This window comes from Ascaphus truei, chromosome 8, assembly GCF_040206685.1.
Source record: "Ascaphus truei isolate aAscTru1 chromosome 8, aAscTru1.hap1, whole genome shotgun sequence".
Lineage (NCBI taxonomy): Eukaryota > Metazoa > Chordata > Amphibia > Anura > Ascaphidae > Ascaphus > Ascaphus truei.
Genome location: NC_134490.1, coordinates 40,859,061 through 40,874,434, shown reverse-complemented (window position 1 = coordinate 40,874,434; position 15,374 = coordinate 40,859,061). Strand labels below are relative to the sequence as shown.

Here is a 15,374-nt window from a genome sequence, read left to right as displayed (position 1 = left end):
TGTTCCAGAACTGGGCTGGCTTTTTTAGATAATGTTTGGCAAAGTCTAATCTGGCCTTTCTATTCTTGAGGCTTATGGTTTGCCCCTTGTGGTGAACCCTCTGTATTTGCTCTCGTGAAGTCTTCTCTTTATGGTAGACTTGGATAATGATATGCCTACCTACTGGAGAGTGTTCTTCACTTGGCTGGATGTTGTGAAGGGGTTTTTCTTTACCATGGAAAGGATCATACGATCATCCACCACTGTTGTCTTCCGTGGACGTCCAGGACTTTTTGTGTTGCAGAGCTCACCAGTGCGTTCTTTCCTCAGAATGTACCAAACTGTTGATTTGGCCACTCCTAATGTTCCTGCTATCCCTCTGATGGATTTTCTTTTTTTTTGCAGCCTAAGGATGCCCTGTTTCACTTGCATTGAGAGCTCCTTTGACCGCATGTTGTGGGTTCACAGCAACAAATTCCAAATGCGAATGCCACACCTGAAATCAACTCATTGATAATGAAATAACGAAGGAATAGCCCACACCTGTCCATGAAACAGCTTTTGAGTCAATTGTCCAATTACTTTTGGTCCCTTGAAAAAGAGGGGGCTACATATTAAAGAGATGTAATTCTTAAACCCTTCCTCCAATTTGGATGTGAATACCCTCAAATTAAAGCTGATAGACTGCACTTTAAGCCCATATTCATTATTTAACTGTAACTTGAATTAATTTTGGTACACAGCCAAAATAACAAAACTTGTATCAGTGTCCAATTATTTCCGGACCTAACTGTATGTGTGATATATAGATATATATTTAATTTTTTACACACATACATGTATATATTTATTTCATTGTAAGTATATATATTTTTTGTTAGAGACAGAAAAGAAGAACGAGGCAGGGAAAGAGTGGGGGGAAATGGAGAGGGACAAGATATGACCCTTCAGGTACGTCCACATACTAGATTAAGTATGATTCTAAGAGCGGTATCTTCATCATCTGTCTCAGTATCAGTGTATGAAGTGATGTAATGTAGTGTTTGCTCCTTGTGTTTCAGCTTGTGATTTCGATGTCAATAGGAGGAGTTATACAGAGGTTATATGGCATAATAGGAGGAGTTACAGGCAGGGCCGCAGACAGATTTTCCAGGGCCCAGGTTAGTTACGACCGCCCAACCCCCCATGTCAGCGGTCTTGCAAGCCCCCCCATTTCACACCTCACAAGCCCCCTCTATTTCCCCCCTTCCCATCTATTTCTATCCCCCTCTCTCCTCTCACCCCCTCCATCAATTACCCCACTCTCACTCAATCCCTTCCCCCCTGCATGTATTTCTCTCCCCTCCGTCTCACTCCCTTTTCCTCACTCACTCTCCATCAATTACACAACTCTCATTCCCTCCCCCGACACACACAATCCCCAGTCCCAAATACGTGTTAAAATAAATAAAAACACCCCTAAATACATATAACCCCCTCCCACCCCCAAATACATATAACTCCCTCCCACCCCCAAATACATATAACGCCCCCCAAATACATATAACCCCCCTTCCCTTGGGGATGTCCTCTGGCCGGCCCCGGTGGACCGGCTGCCAGTCCTCTCATTGCCGCCGGGCCTGGCTCTCCCCCAACTGCAGGCCTCTCCCTCACTCTGTCCCATGCCGAGCGTGATGCTGGCGCGCACTGGGCCTTTCATGCCGGAGCGCGCAGGCAGCTGAGCCCAGCTTGCTTCCAGCGTACGCCAGCCTCAGACGCTCAGCGTGGGACAGAGTGAGGGAGGGGCCTGCAGCTGGGGGAGAACCAGGTCCGGTGGCAATGAGAGGACCAGCCACTGGGCCCTCCGCAGCCATTGGGCCCGGGATACATGTCCCAGCTCTCCCCCCCTTGTCGGCGGCCAGGGTTACAGGTAGCAGTTATATGTAGCAATAGGAGTTATAGGTAGCAGTTATATGGAGCAATCGGAGGAGTTATAGGAAGCGGTTATATGGAGAAATAGGTGGAGTTATAGGAAGCGGTTATATGGAGAAATAGGTGGAGTTATAGGGAGCAATATGAGGCGTTATACAGAGTGGTTATATGGAGTTATCGGAAAAGGTAATATCTAATTTAAGATATTAGCTATGTAAGAGAAGTGTTTTGGTGTTTTAGCTCTGGCAGGTGTATGGGGCACCTTATCGCAAGTTATTTTCCTTAGCTGCCTTCACTCCCATCCAGATACATGTATGGAGGGAGAGAAGGTTAAAGGTACATGCATAGAAAAAAAAGTAGATGGAGAGAGCAAGGAGGTGTAAGACAAAGAAAAAGAAAGATAAGTAAATACGAGATTACATAGGTGGCATGTGGCCTTAGGATTCTTGGGGCCCTGGGCGAGAGAGTCATTGGGGGCCCCTTAGAGGTTTGAATTTGATGACCTATAAGAAATTTAGCAAGGTGGGCATTTCTGATATAAATTTTACTTTACCGTATCGATAAAGCCATAATGAAAGAATCATAATACAGTCAGTGTAATTAATATTTATGTAGAAAGGAAGGAATGGTCACTACTTCCTAGAGCACCAAACACAAGCGTAGTGAATTAAAAGTTCTTTATTGCAAAAAGCTGGACATCATGAAAAAAGCTCTGACGCGTTTCATCCCGTGCAAGGGACTTTTTCAAAGATCAATAATTAATATTTATTACCACTAGAGTGAAGAATATTACAATTTTACATAATACATGTAACATTATATCAACCCTGCACGCTAAAAGTTGCATCATAAACAGCAAAAAGTAAAAAGCTGTTACCTGCAAATGTAATGCTGTTACCAAGACAAAAAGAAGCGTTACACGAAGATATCAGAATAGGATACATGCTAATTAATTGATCAAATTCAATGGTATATTTATTGGAATGTAACTTTGAGAGTCTTATTGGAAGTGAAGTCCTCAATCAGATCACTATAAATCGAAATCTCTGCCAATTTTATGCTCAATTGAAATCAATGCTAATTCAACTAGACGTTCGTGTGACATAGAAGAGCGACGATCATTTTCTAATAATTTGCAACTTTTGAAAATCACCTCTCACCAGGCACAACTATTACAGGTACAGTGAGAATAATGCAAAGTAGTGCACATACGTTTGGGTAAATATCTTGAATGTTAGATGTAGGAATAAACTGAAGGGCTGCTAAAGCTGGGCCTTTTTCATGAGGTTGCTTAGATAACATTAAAAAAAACCTCTTGCTTTCAACTCTCTAGAATTTATGTCTCCCTCAAGGTGTAAAGATACATCTTTATATAGAGATTCCTGTGCTCTACTTAAAGTCCTACTAGAAAAAAATCGTATATATAGTATATCAAGATACTTTGAAAAATAGGTCACAGTGCTTAGTCTTCTTAAGGCCGGGTTCCTTGGCTCCTCAAGGTCCTGCCAGGGGACCTCCAACAACATGCAATGACAGAAAGAGACAAGCACGACCTTCTTTCAGATAAAGTGCAATACAGGCATACCCCGGTTTAAGGACACTCACTTTAAGTACATCTCGCTCAATAGGCAAACGGCAGTTCACGCATGCGCCTGTCAACACTTCCTGAACAGCAATACCAGCTCCCTACCTGTACCCAAGCTGTGCGCAAGCGGGGAGCCTATAGAGCCTATTACACATGTGTTATTTACATCAGTTATGCACGTGTATGGCGATTGTAGTACAGTCCATGCATCAATAAGTGGGAAAAAGGGAGTGCTTCACTTTAAGTACATTTTCGCTTTACATACATGCTCCGGTCCCATTGCGTACGTTAATGCGGGGTATGCCTGTAGATATATTTGGGCCACAAGCCCCAGTACTCACATATAATGTAATGGAAATGCAGCATCAACATCAGAGGGTACATAGGATAGGAGTTTTTGTGCTCACTGCCGTGACACCAGTGTGTAGGTGTCCCGTGGTGAAAGGTGCCTCTGGAGCGCTGTGGCTAGCAGCAACAGCAAGGTTCCCGGAGTCCTCGTGTGCTTCCGCACTTCCGGGTTCCTCACGTTGGCGGCGTTCGACGTCAGAAGTGTCACTGACGGAGTTTAATGGACAAGCGAAATGCGTAGGGTTCGCCAAGTGGCGGTTTCTTCATACCAGAGGAGATTTGGAGTTCCTCGTATCTCCTCTGGAATGAAGAAACAGCGCCACCTAGCGAACCCTAGTTAGCTGTAGCGCTCCGGAGGCACCTTTCACCATGGGGCAACCCTACACACTGGTATCACGGCGGTGACCACAAGGACTCCTAACCTATGTACCCTCTATGCTGCACTTCCATTATATGTAAGGGAGTACTGGGGATTGTGGCCCAAATATACTTGTTGCACATTATCTGAAACAAGGTAGTGCTTGTCTCTGTTTCTGTCATTGAAAGATACATCTTTGCATCCCATGTTAGGGTTAACAATCACACATTTTAGCCAAAGATTTAACATCAAATATTTATCCATACTTGTCCTTTAACCGCACCTTTTGTTTAAATCTCTCGTCATCTAGTTTAGTAATTGTTTCATCCACCATAACATTAAAGAATTCAATACAAAATATGTCTTTTGGGTCTAGTATGTGCTCATCTGATGCTCCATCCAGGAAAAGTCTGGGCCTCTTTCTCACACGCTGCTCTGAAAATCTTCTCTCAATAGGATCATCAATTGTTCCAGCAATGCTTTCAGCAACTACTATTGTGTTTCGAAATCCATGATCTCTATACTTAGTCCTATAGTCATAGATACCTTTCAACAATGCCACTGTAAGATTAGCTGTATAGTGCATCTACATTTTGTATGAGCTTGCTTACTTTATGAACTTGCGACAGGATGCCACAGCAGATAATTGTGCCAAGAAGAAATACGAATGACACCAGCTCGGCCAAAAGACCATTGGCTTCTGCACAAGTGACACTGTCATGGGCAGGGATTTTCAATAATTCAATAAATGCTTTGCAAATTCCAGAAGTCTCAAAACATATAACTTTGTCACAAATGATGTTAGGAGTCTCCATCTTTTTGTGGAGGAGGCAAAGAGACCAAAACCACCAAATCCTTGCTTTAAGGTGTCACGCAATAATTGCACTTTTAGGCAGCCAGGTATGGGGGTGCATTTAGGAAGGACTGCTCTACCACAACACCCCCTTTACAAACAACCTCGGAAAACAGCATATTTGCCAGTTCCCTCTCCAGTTTAATGTGACCCTGGCTTTATTGATGCTGGCTTCAATTACTTCCTAACAGCGGAGGTGGCAAAATATATGTGCAAGAATTTAATACCCAGCTGTGATTTCCCTCTGTGTGTTTATGAGGTGCCACTTTCACTGTGCCCATGACAGAAAGTCTTGGATGGGGAGTCATGTGAGATGGAGGATAAGAGACAAGTGACAGTGAACACATGACAAAAAAAAAGGGACAGTTACAATAGGAAAGAGTGAAGGAGATAGGGAAGGGAGAGAGAACAGGGGCAGTGCCAAAAAGTAACAATGAGAAGAAAGCAGAGGTGACAGTGACAGGAAAGAGCAGAGGACAGCCGGAAAAGGAGCAAAGGGGACCGAACAGGGATAGTGACAGAGGAGTTACAATAACAGAGCAGAAGAGGCAGGGAAAGAGCAGAACTGCCACAGTGAACACTGAAATAGAGAAGGGACAGTTGAGGAGAGTGAAGAGAGAATTGCAGTGAGGTGGAGCACCGAGCAGTGTGGCAGGAGAATGGAGGCGTTACAGGCCCAGGAGGGGTTAAGATTTTGTACAGGGGACAAAAACATTAGATAGGGAACCTCCGCTAAACTCCACACATAATGACGTTTCACGGATGCATACTTTCTCGTAACCGATTTCCCAGCTGGGAAACACAGCGTCTGACGGCGGCTGCCAAATGACCCCTTCCCTGCCAGTCCAATGTGCCTCCTCTTACGTGGAGGAATGCTGGAAATGTGGAACCAAGCGAGAACTGTGACATGCGAGGGATAGTGCAGCAGAAATCCACATCTGTGTATACCAGCGATATCAGGGACACATACCTTGTGTGTCCCTGATGTCTGTATATTAGGATGGGGTATATCATCACAATTCTAATACACACAACAGGAACACATACCTCTCACCCACTCCTAATACAGACACCATGAATACGTTCTTTTGACCCGCTCCTAACACATATCAGGGGCACCTCTTCCCACCACTACTAATACAGACACCAGGGACACCTACTGCTCACCCACTCCTCATACATAGACATAAGGGACACGTACCTCACCCCTCCTAATAGACAGATATAGGGGATACCTACTGTACCTAAGCACCAGCTATTACAGACAAAGGGACACCTACCTTTCACCCACTGCTTATACTCAGCAACAGATAAGAGGTATGTGTCCCTGATGTCTAAAACACATATGGAGTTGTAGGGAGTGGTGATGGGGCAATAGGAGGAGTTATAGGGAGCCGTTACATGGGACTACAGGAGGAGATACAGGAAGCAATAGTAGTTATAGGGAGCGATCTGTTGAGCAATAGGAGTTGTTATAGGGAGCGGCTATATGAAGTCAGTCAGCCCTGCTTAGTCCGGAGGGGGCGGGGTTCCTAAAAACTCCATCTGGTGTCTAAATTTTATATCGTTTTGTCTACCCCCATTGGAAAAATAGGAGGAATTATAGACAGCACTTGTAGGAATCAGAAGCAAAGGGAGGAGTTCTAGGGATCCGTTTTTACACTGCGCAATGGGAGGAGTTATAGGGAGTGAGAAGTTAAGTGACAAAATATTGGAATATAGTTGCAATTTATTTACAGTAAAAAGAGTACAGCTGTAAGAAATTAGGAAAGTAAATCAGTTATATTATATCCAAGTGATGTTTTATCCTCAAAAGGAGCAATCCAAGCCTGTGATTTTTTTTTTTTTTTAACAAATGGTTATACATACATACACACATATACACACACACACACACATACACACAAACACGAAGCAGGCGGTCTCCGGAGTTGAACACCATTAATTTCAGCTACAGGGGACCCACTGCTTCCAGAGCTACTTCCCTTCGAAGGGGGTGCAGTATCTTCTGCAGTTTAAAGCCCCCGGTCACAAGGGCTGTAAAGGAAGCAGACGACATCACGGCTTCCTATTGGGTCGCAGGCCCCGGAGCTTTGAAGAGCAGCCATATAGTGAACCCTTCAATATATTTATATATATTTTGTGCAGGCTTGGATTGCCTCTATAAAAGCAGCAATACATGCTGCTCATTTTTTTTGTACACATTTTTGCAGCCTTATTTGAAACAAGAAGTCCCCCGGAGCGGAACCGCAGCACTCCAAGCTACGGAACCTCTTGGCTCCTGAGATTTTGGATTTAAAAAGTTCCCTTACAAGACTTCTTGTCCGGAAAAAACAATAGTCACTGGGGTGAGCCTAAGGCTGAGATTATAGTGCGCGGCGTGGCGCACGCCTGACGGTCAAGCGATCTCTGCACATACTGTTTCAGACAATGGGGGGGTGTGCGTGGCTATGACATCACGGAGCTGGTTCGCTGTGATCGGCTGAACCGCTCATGTGACGCGGCCATCGCTTGAAGGGGCACTAGGGACGGCCTCTAAGTGATCCTGCAATTTGTACTTGGCGCATGCAACCGCCATCGCACACAATATAATCTCAGCCTTAGGCTTCACTTATAGTGACAGCGACGCAACGTCGCAGCAAAACAAATGCATTGCCGCCGTTGTGTTCACTTATAGTAAGCGCAACGCGACGGAGCGATGATTGGTCGCGATTGCTGAAAGTCATCTCTATTTGATTTTCCAGCGACCGTCGCGTCGCAGGCACTATAAGCACAGCCTAACTCTGTCATCCAACATTGCAGCTTCCAGTTGGGTGACCCACAGCCATCTGTTTTATCTTGCAAGTACAGGCTGCAATATAAAATACATTTTAAAAGTCGTATTTCAGCAATGGGGGGGGGGGGGGTGGGGGGGGGACCCCAAGGTGGGAGTGCCACAGATCAGCTCTGAAGGACCACCTGGTTCATATTGGGCAAAAAAACAACAACTTAATTTTGAGTGGTATTGCTTGCTTTAAGCCACCTGAGATTGGGAAGTACAAGAACCGCAGAGGAGGCTGCAAGCAGGATGGAGGAGCAGCAATATTCATTCTGTTGAGCAGAGGTATTAAAAGCCAACTAAGCAGCAAGAGTTATGAATACACTTTGAATTTGGTGTCTCACAATTAGCCCTTGTGTCACAGAGGGAGCCTGTGCAGCATGCAATGTGCCCCCCTCTGTGCTGATATTTCTGCGAGGGATAGCTGCGTCAACCATATGCACTCAGGTGCAAGGGACAACTCGAAATACTTTGCACAGCTCTAGGTGACCTGTGTCCCTCAAATGACTCTGAGATGGTGCTAACCTTCACACCAGTTGTGTCCTTTGCACAGCACAGGCTGTGGTCCCTCGCATGTCTGTGCCCCTTGCATGGCTGTGCACAGCTCAGCGTTAGCTCGGTCCCTCGCATGACGTTGCATGGCTTAGTGATAGCTCTAGCCCTTGCATGGCTCAGGGTTGCTCCAGCATCTGCTCACAGGTCCTGCTCAGCTCTGCCAGCTTCACCCGAGCGTAATCGATCCTGTTAAGCGCCATCGTGCCGTCCTTCCGGGCGCTGTAACTGGAGCCCTCATGTGGCTGTCCTGTGGCAACCTGCAAACAGAGGGAGCAGTCTCAGACCTGCAGAGCTCCGTCTATCTCTCCCTTGCACACCATCACTGCTCACCCCTCCCCCCCCCCCAATATGTATTCCAGAGCATCTCTCCACCTTCCGGCGGGTCTGACCTGGGTGAGGTAGCGGATCTGCCCTGACAGCTCAGACTCCACCTTCTGCACAGAGCCTGTGAACTGCGCTGCTTGTCTGTCGAGGAAACGCTCATTTGGCTTTTCCTTGGAAAGCTCCAGGACCACATTACCTAGGGGTTAGGTGAGGGAGCAGGGGTTAAAACAGGGGTGGGCAAAATCTGTACCGCCAAATTATTCTATCTGGCCACAATAAGTAGGGCTTCCCTCTCTCCACACCCCCTTCCTGGGACCTACCTGTGGGGTGGGGTCTCATCCGATGGCGGGAGCCCACCCAGGTTGTCCTAACAAAGACGTTAGGCCCCATTGGAAGTCAGCCCCAATCACGGCAATCACGGCCTGGGTGGGCTCCCTCTGTTGCCACCGTATAGGGCTCTGCTTATAGTGCCGGAGACGCGACGGTGACGTCAGGCTGCGGTCGCTGGAAAAATCAATTTGAGATGACTACCAGCGATCGCGACCAAGCCGTCGTTCTGCACTTACTATAGGCTCCACGCGACGGCGGCAATGCATTTGTTTTGACGCAACGTCGCGTCGCTGTCACTATAAGCGCAGCCTAAGGACCCCCACCCCGGGGGGTGAGCCTTTATTTTTTTTGCTTGCACCAAGTTAGCGCTGTCAGTCCTCCCATTGAGTGGAGCTGATCACACTCATCAATATGTGAATAACAGTTATTCATTGAGAAGATATGTATTCAATATTTGATGAGTTATTCAATAACATCACATATTGAATAAATATCTGCTCAGAGTCATTTTTATTTAGCCAAATTTAAATTTAGTTGAATTACATTTTATTTAACCAACTGTTATTTTATACATGTACAAGTGTACATCAGCATTTTCATTCTTTCTATTGAGTAAGCTTCTCACTTCCTCATCAATATGTAAATGTATATATTGAATAAATGGAAAACAAATTCCTGCGCTCCTACCATTTGGGCTAAAATATACTTGCGATATTTTTACATTTACAACCTAAGTCTGTGTAATAAAAAAGTAATTTGGTTGCAATATTGCATATGTTCAGTGTAGGAACCGGCTAAACAGAGTCTACCATGACGAGGTTGGCGTCTTGAATCATATTTTGGTCAAAAGATGCAACTAAATGATCCCTTTGTTACAGACTCCGGTTCTAAATGTAAACATGTCACTACTATATTTTAGCCCAATTGGTAGGAGCGCAGGAATTGTTCTTTGTTTCCATAAATATAAGGCCAATCCTTTTACCCGCTGCATATTTCACAAAGTACAGTGTTTGTTTTCCATATATTGAATAAATGTCTGCTCAATGATTGGTTTTTATTTAACTGAATTTTCAATTAATGTCAATTATATATAATTTTATTTCCTGCATGTACAAGTGCAAGTCTTGACTACATTAAGTGTATGCAGGGCAGGAAGGGAGCAGGATCGTCAGGAACACCCAAAAAGAAACATGTAAATGCAAATCATAGTATAGTACTTTAAAGTAAATATGAGTCAGAATTCAGGAAAAACTTGGCTTCCTGAATTCTGACTCATATTTACTTTAAAGTACTATACTATGATTTGCATTTACATGTTTCTTTTTGGGTGTTCCTGACGATCCTGCTCCCTTCCTGCCTTGGATTTCTAACGTTTTGTGAGGGAATCAGTGTATATTCCCTGGAAGGTTGAGAGTTTTTTCAGTTACACAATATAATTTATATTATCTAAGATCACTATCACTGTGTTTTTAGCGCCATACTGAATCACTGGGTTTTACATTAAGTGTATGGCCTGCAAAGTTTACCAAAGCTTGTGAAGTGTCTCACCAGCCAAAATAATTGCATACCCGTTGGTTTGAAGATTAGTGGGGAGAGCGGTCGCCCACAGCCTTCCCACCTATAATCCTACACACACCACCCTCCCTTAGGCCGCGCTTATAGTGCCGGCGACGGTGACGCGTGGTCGCCCGAAAACAAATACATTGCCGCCGTTGCGTGCGCTAATAGTGCACGCGACGGCGACAAGCGACGTCGCGAAAACCTGAAGCCGGCAACATTTTATTTTTCAAGGGCCGTCGCGTCACGTGACGGCCCTTGAACAAATCAAATTGCCGGAATCCCACGACCCCGCCGCCCGGCGAAACATAACTTTCGCCGGTGGCGACGGCAACGGGTGATGTCACCCGCCGTCGCCAACGATGGCACTATAGGCACGGCCTCATACAAATCTATAAACACAGCCCTTCCTCTATTAACAATATGCCCAATCCTCCGTACCTGCGCTGTGCAATATGGATGCAATTTCTCTCTCTATCTCCTCAAGAATACGCAGTCTCTCATTCGCCAGGCTATACGTCGCCATGAGCCCAGGTGACTTCTAGTGCTCGATCGTACGTGGCCCCCAAGACAGTCTGCCACTTGATGTACCTATAGGACAGGCAGGGAAAGCGATATAGATATATCTCTGTATGCAGAAAATGTAACATTATTATACATAATATATACGATCCGCTGATGAGCTGTGTTCTGCGTGGCTTCCATGGTCTCCAGGTGCTGCGAGCAGTCAGTCCAGGGACTTGGTGCACCGGGTCCATACAGAATAACATCATTGGACTCTCAGCTCTCACTTGGATGTTGTGGAACCCACTTTTACTTTCTTTAATGTAAGTTCATGTATTTATTTGTTGTGTGTTTTTATATTAAACATATTACTATTCACTTATGGTGCGGTGTCTTCTGTTTTTGAGATAGATATACACGCACACATACACACGGCTCGACAAATACACTCGTCTGGGGCAAGTGCACTTTGCCCGCTGTCGGGTTGGCATTCCCCCGAGCCACATGCTGCTCTTTCATGCAAGTTGAACATCCTCCCCTGCTTGGAGGCACGTGGGAAGCGCAGACAGTACTGAGTGCTTTGAGGTGTGTGGATGGGAGCGGTTATATTACAGTAGCAGCAGGCTGGGCAGTGATGAGGCGGTTCGGTGCACAGTTCTGTCCCTCACCGCTGCCTGTGGTGTGTCCCGGCGGTTGCAGTGGTAAAGCTGTGATCCAGGATTTGGGAGCAGGAGCCCGGGAGGCCGTAGGTAGGACCGGGGAGCAGCAGGTAGGATCGGAGGCTCAGGTTCTGTAAGGGACTGTCACTTAATGAGACCGTCACGGTCAGTGGGATATTCTTATTAATTAGTTGTCATTAAAAGACAGAGTCAATTGCTGGAAGTCTTATTGAAGGGTCTGTCCTCTAAGAGAGGAAGGGTAGAGGGTGGCAGAGGGGTGACGGATGGAGTGCACCCACAGTTGTACAGTCTGATGGAGAAAAAAGAATTGGGAGAAAAAAAATTGGGAGAAAAAAAATTGGGGGGAGGGAGGGGAAAGGTGGTGACGAGTCCTTTTTTTGGTCTGGCGAGTAGCATTTTTTATAAAATTTGTCGAGCCCTGTATGTATATATACATACATACATTTAATGAACACGAAGTGTATCTCGTACTTGTGATATCACCTAACAAACTGATTGTCTACATTCGGCTTCTTACATAGTGTTTATCTACACACTACATAAACCTACAATTGTGCCCATTTTTGTGGGGATTGAGCAAGAAATATATAAAATGATGAAATACGAAAGGGGTACCTTTCTTCCTGAACTGTGTGTCTAATTATAAGAGACATGTTCCTAGTTTAGGCATTCAATTGCATCTCTAACAATTATCAGGACCCATACCTGAGCATATTGTACACCTATATGACTATATACACTTTACCTTCACTCCCATTCACCCTCCTACTTCATAAAGATGTCGGTCAGTGCAGTTGCGCTGCTTCCAGCTGTGATGCCGAAGCCGCTAATCTGGTGATGTGATATGGGTAAATTCTAAAGTTGCGAACAAACCCTCACCGCGAGGCGTTTCCTGCCAGGAGTACAAAGATGGCGGATTCTCTTTCCTGCATTCTTGCGTTACTTCCGTCTCCGCAGGCAGGTGACATGGAGTTACCATGGAAACGACGCATTCGACGGGAGTTGAGGAGGAGGAACCGGACTCAGCTGGGGAACTACGAGAGCCTGGTGGAGTCATGTAAAGCGACCAGAAAACATATGATAACTTTATGCTGAGCGGCTACTAACTAGTTGTAACAATCCTGACATGGCTAGCCTGGTGGGAAGTTACTCGTCCCGGTTACCTAAATAACCACTAACCAACAGGTGTCTAACCACTCATCTGACTAGTTTATAACCAGTTGGTTAATCAAAATCTCTTTAATGGTGGGTTAGTTACTGGATATCCGCTCACTACTAATTAGTATGTGTTACCACTAACTAGTACTTCTCACCAGCTAACCATGACCCTGCCAAATAACACATGGCTAACTCTTATATCACTGAGATAACAGGGACCAACCAGTAACCAACTAACTGCCCAATAAGTAACTATTAACCAGCTCACTGTCCAATAACTAAGCGGTTAAGTGCCTAAAAACTGTTACCTAGCTAATTGCTCAATAGCTAATCATTAACCATCTTAACACTGAATAACTCACCAGTGAAGTGTCCAGTATCTAACCATTAATTGACTGCCTAATAATGAACCATTAATCAGCTAAACGCCCAATACCAAATCAATTGCTTAAATTAACATTCCAAGTTATATTACTGCACAATTATACAGACTATGTAAAAACATATGCTAAAATCTAATATAAAAAGTAGTGGCACTGAGCAGAGTATTGAACAGGTTGGTAATAAGTCACCAACCAGTGTCTGATACACAACAAAGCAGAACCCGGCACAAAAAGATACTGTATTACCAGTCCCAAGACTCCATGTAATAGTCCATAGCCAAACAAGGTTAAAACAGATCCTGTCAGAGGTGATTCTCCTGTGATTAAAACCAGAGAAAAGACCATTGCGCAGTAATCACTGTCAGCAGAAAAAACTCCCATACCGTTTTGAAATGCTACTTACAGCATGCACAGTGGTTAAGTGCAGTGGATATAATCTGTGCTTTAACCTCCGGTCATCTGGCTGAATCCACGAATCCCACGTAGTGCACAGCAACGATCCTCAATGTAGTCCCTCACACCAGTCATCAGCGAGTATTACCCCAAAATAATAAAATAAACACAGCGTGGTACAGTGGGGACAACTTAAAAAAAAACGCAAGACCAATTTAACACTTGCAGTGTTTAGATCAGCACAGGGGCCACGAGCCATTTCAGGAGAACAGGAAAGGGCGAGACAGTCTTACAATGAGGCAGGACTTTCAAGACGTGGAAAACAGAAGGAAAAGAGTAAAGGATTCAGAGGAAAGAGAGGAGGAACAAGAAAGAAAAAGACCTAGGCAAGGGAGAAACTGGTAAAAAAGAATAATATATTTAACATCACAAGTTACCAACTGATTCCCATTGAGAGCGATGTACTTTCTAAGGGACTCAACTTCGTTGTGAGGGACTACATTGAGGATCGTTGCTGTGCACTACATGGATTCAGCCAGACGACCGGAGGTTAAAGCACAGATTATATCCACTGCACTTAACCACTGTGCATGCTGTAAGTAGCATTTCAAACCCTTATGGGAGTTTTTTCTGCTGACAGTGATTACTGCGCAATGCTCTGTTTTCGCTGGTTTAAATCATAGGATAATCACCTCGGATCGGATCCGTTTTAACCTTGTTTGGCTATGGACTATTTCATGGACTCTTGGGACTGGTAATATTTATTTATAAAATATTTTACCAGGAAGTAATACATTGAGAGTTACCGCTCGTTTTCAAGTATGTCCTGGGCACAGAGTTAAGACAAATAATACATGGTTACCAATACAGTTACATAAATAAACAGGGTATACATTATATACAAGACATTGCATGCACAGTTAAAGAAAATGTATATTATGGGCGTATGTAACCGTTACAGACCAGATTAAAATGTGAGACAGCCTTAGATTTGAAAGAACAAACTGGTGGTGGATGTGAGAGTCTCTGGTAGGTTGTTCCAGTTTTGGGGTGCACGGTAAGAGGAGGAGCAGCCGGATACTTTGTTGAGCCTTGGGACCATGAACAGTCTTTTGGAGTCTGATCTCAGGTGATAAGTGCTGCAAGTGGTAGGGGTGAGGAGCTTGTTCAGATAGATGGGTAGCTTGACCATAAAGAATTTAAAGGCAGGACAGGAAAGGTGCACTTTGCGCCGAGACTCTAGTGATGACCAATCTAGTTCTTTGAGCATTTCGCAGTGATGTGTGTTGTAGTTGCATTGGAGAACAAAACGACAAATTGAATTGTAGAGGGTGTCAAGTTTGCTAAGGTGGGTTTGAGGTGCCGAGCCATATACTATGTCTCCATAGTCAATAATTGGCATTAGCATCTGCTGTGCGATACGCTTTCTAACCAGGAGACTTGGGGAGGATTTGTTCCTGTAAAGTACCCCTAGTTTGGCATAGGTCTTGGTTGTCAGGGTATCAATGTGCATTCCGAATGTTAAGTGGGAGTCAAACCATAAGCCCAGGTATTTAAAACTAGTGACAGGGGTTAGGGTGGTGTTAGCGTTGGTTCTAATCAGGAGCTCAGTCGCTGGAAACTTTAAAAATGTAGTCT

The 15,374-nt window shown here is 44.7% G+C and overlaps 1 protein-coding gene across 4 annotated transcripts; it reads right to left on the bottom strand.

Moving 5' to 3' along the window:
• Positions 1–2,553: 2,553 nt before the first annotated feature.
• Positions 2,554–14,214, bottom strand: MED11 (mediator complex subunit 11). 4 transcript variants are annotated; one of them, XM_075611625.1, is made up of 5 exons: positions 12,548–12,737; positions 11,791–11,912; positions 11,060–11,209; positions 8,797–8,927; positions 2,554–8,664 (listed from the first exon to the last, which is right to left on the bottom strand). In XM_075611625.1, the coding sequence occupies exons 3-5, from the start codon at positions 11,142–11,144 to the stop codon at positions 8,524–8,526; spliced, it is 357 nt and encodes a 118-aa protein (XP_075467740.1). In that variant the 5' UTR covers positions 11,145–11,209; positions 11,791–11,912; positions 12,548–12,737; the 3' UTR covers positions 2,554–8,523. The 4 variants fall into 4 exon arrangements, with proteins under 4 accessions (XP_075467740.1, XP_075467741.1, XP_075467739.1 ...); XM_075611626.1 differs by lacking the exons at positions 11,791–11,912; positions 12,548–12,737 and adding an exon at positions 13,747–14,214; XM_075611624.1 differs by lacking the exon at positions 11,791–11,912 and having other exon boundaries at positions 12,548–12,736.
• Between the last annotated feature and the right edge of the window lie 1,160 nt (positions 14,215–15,374).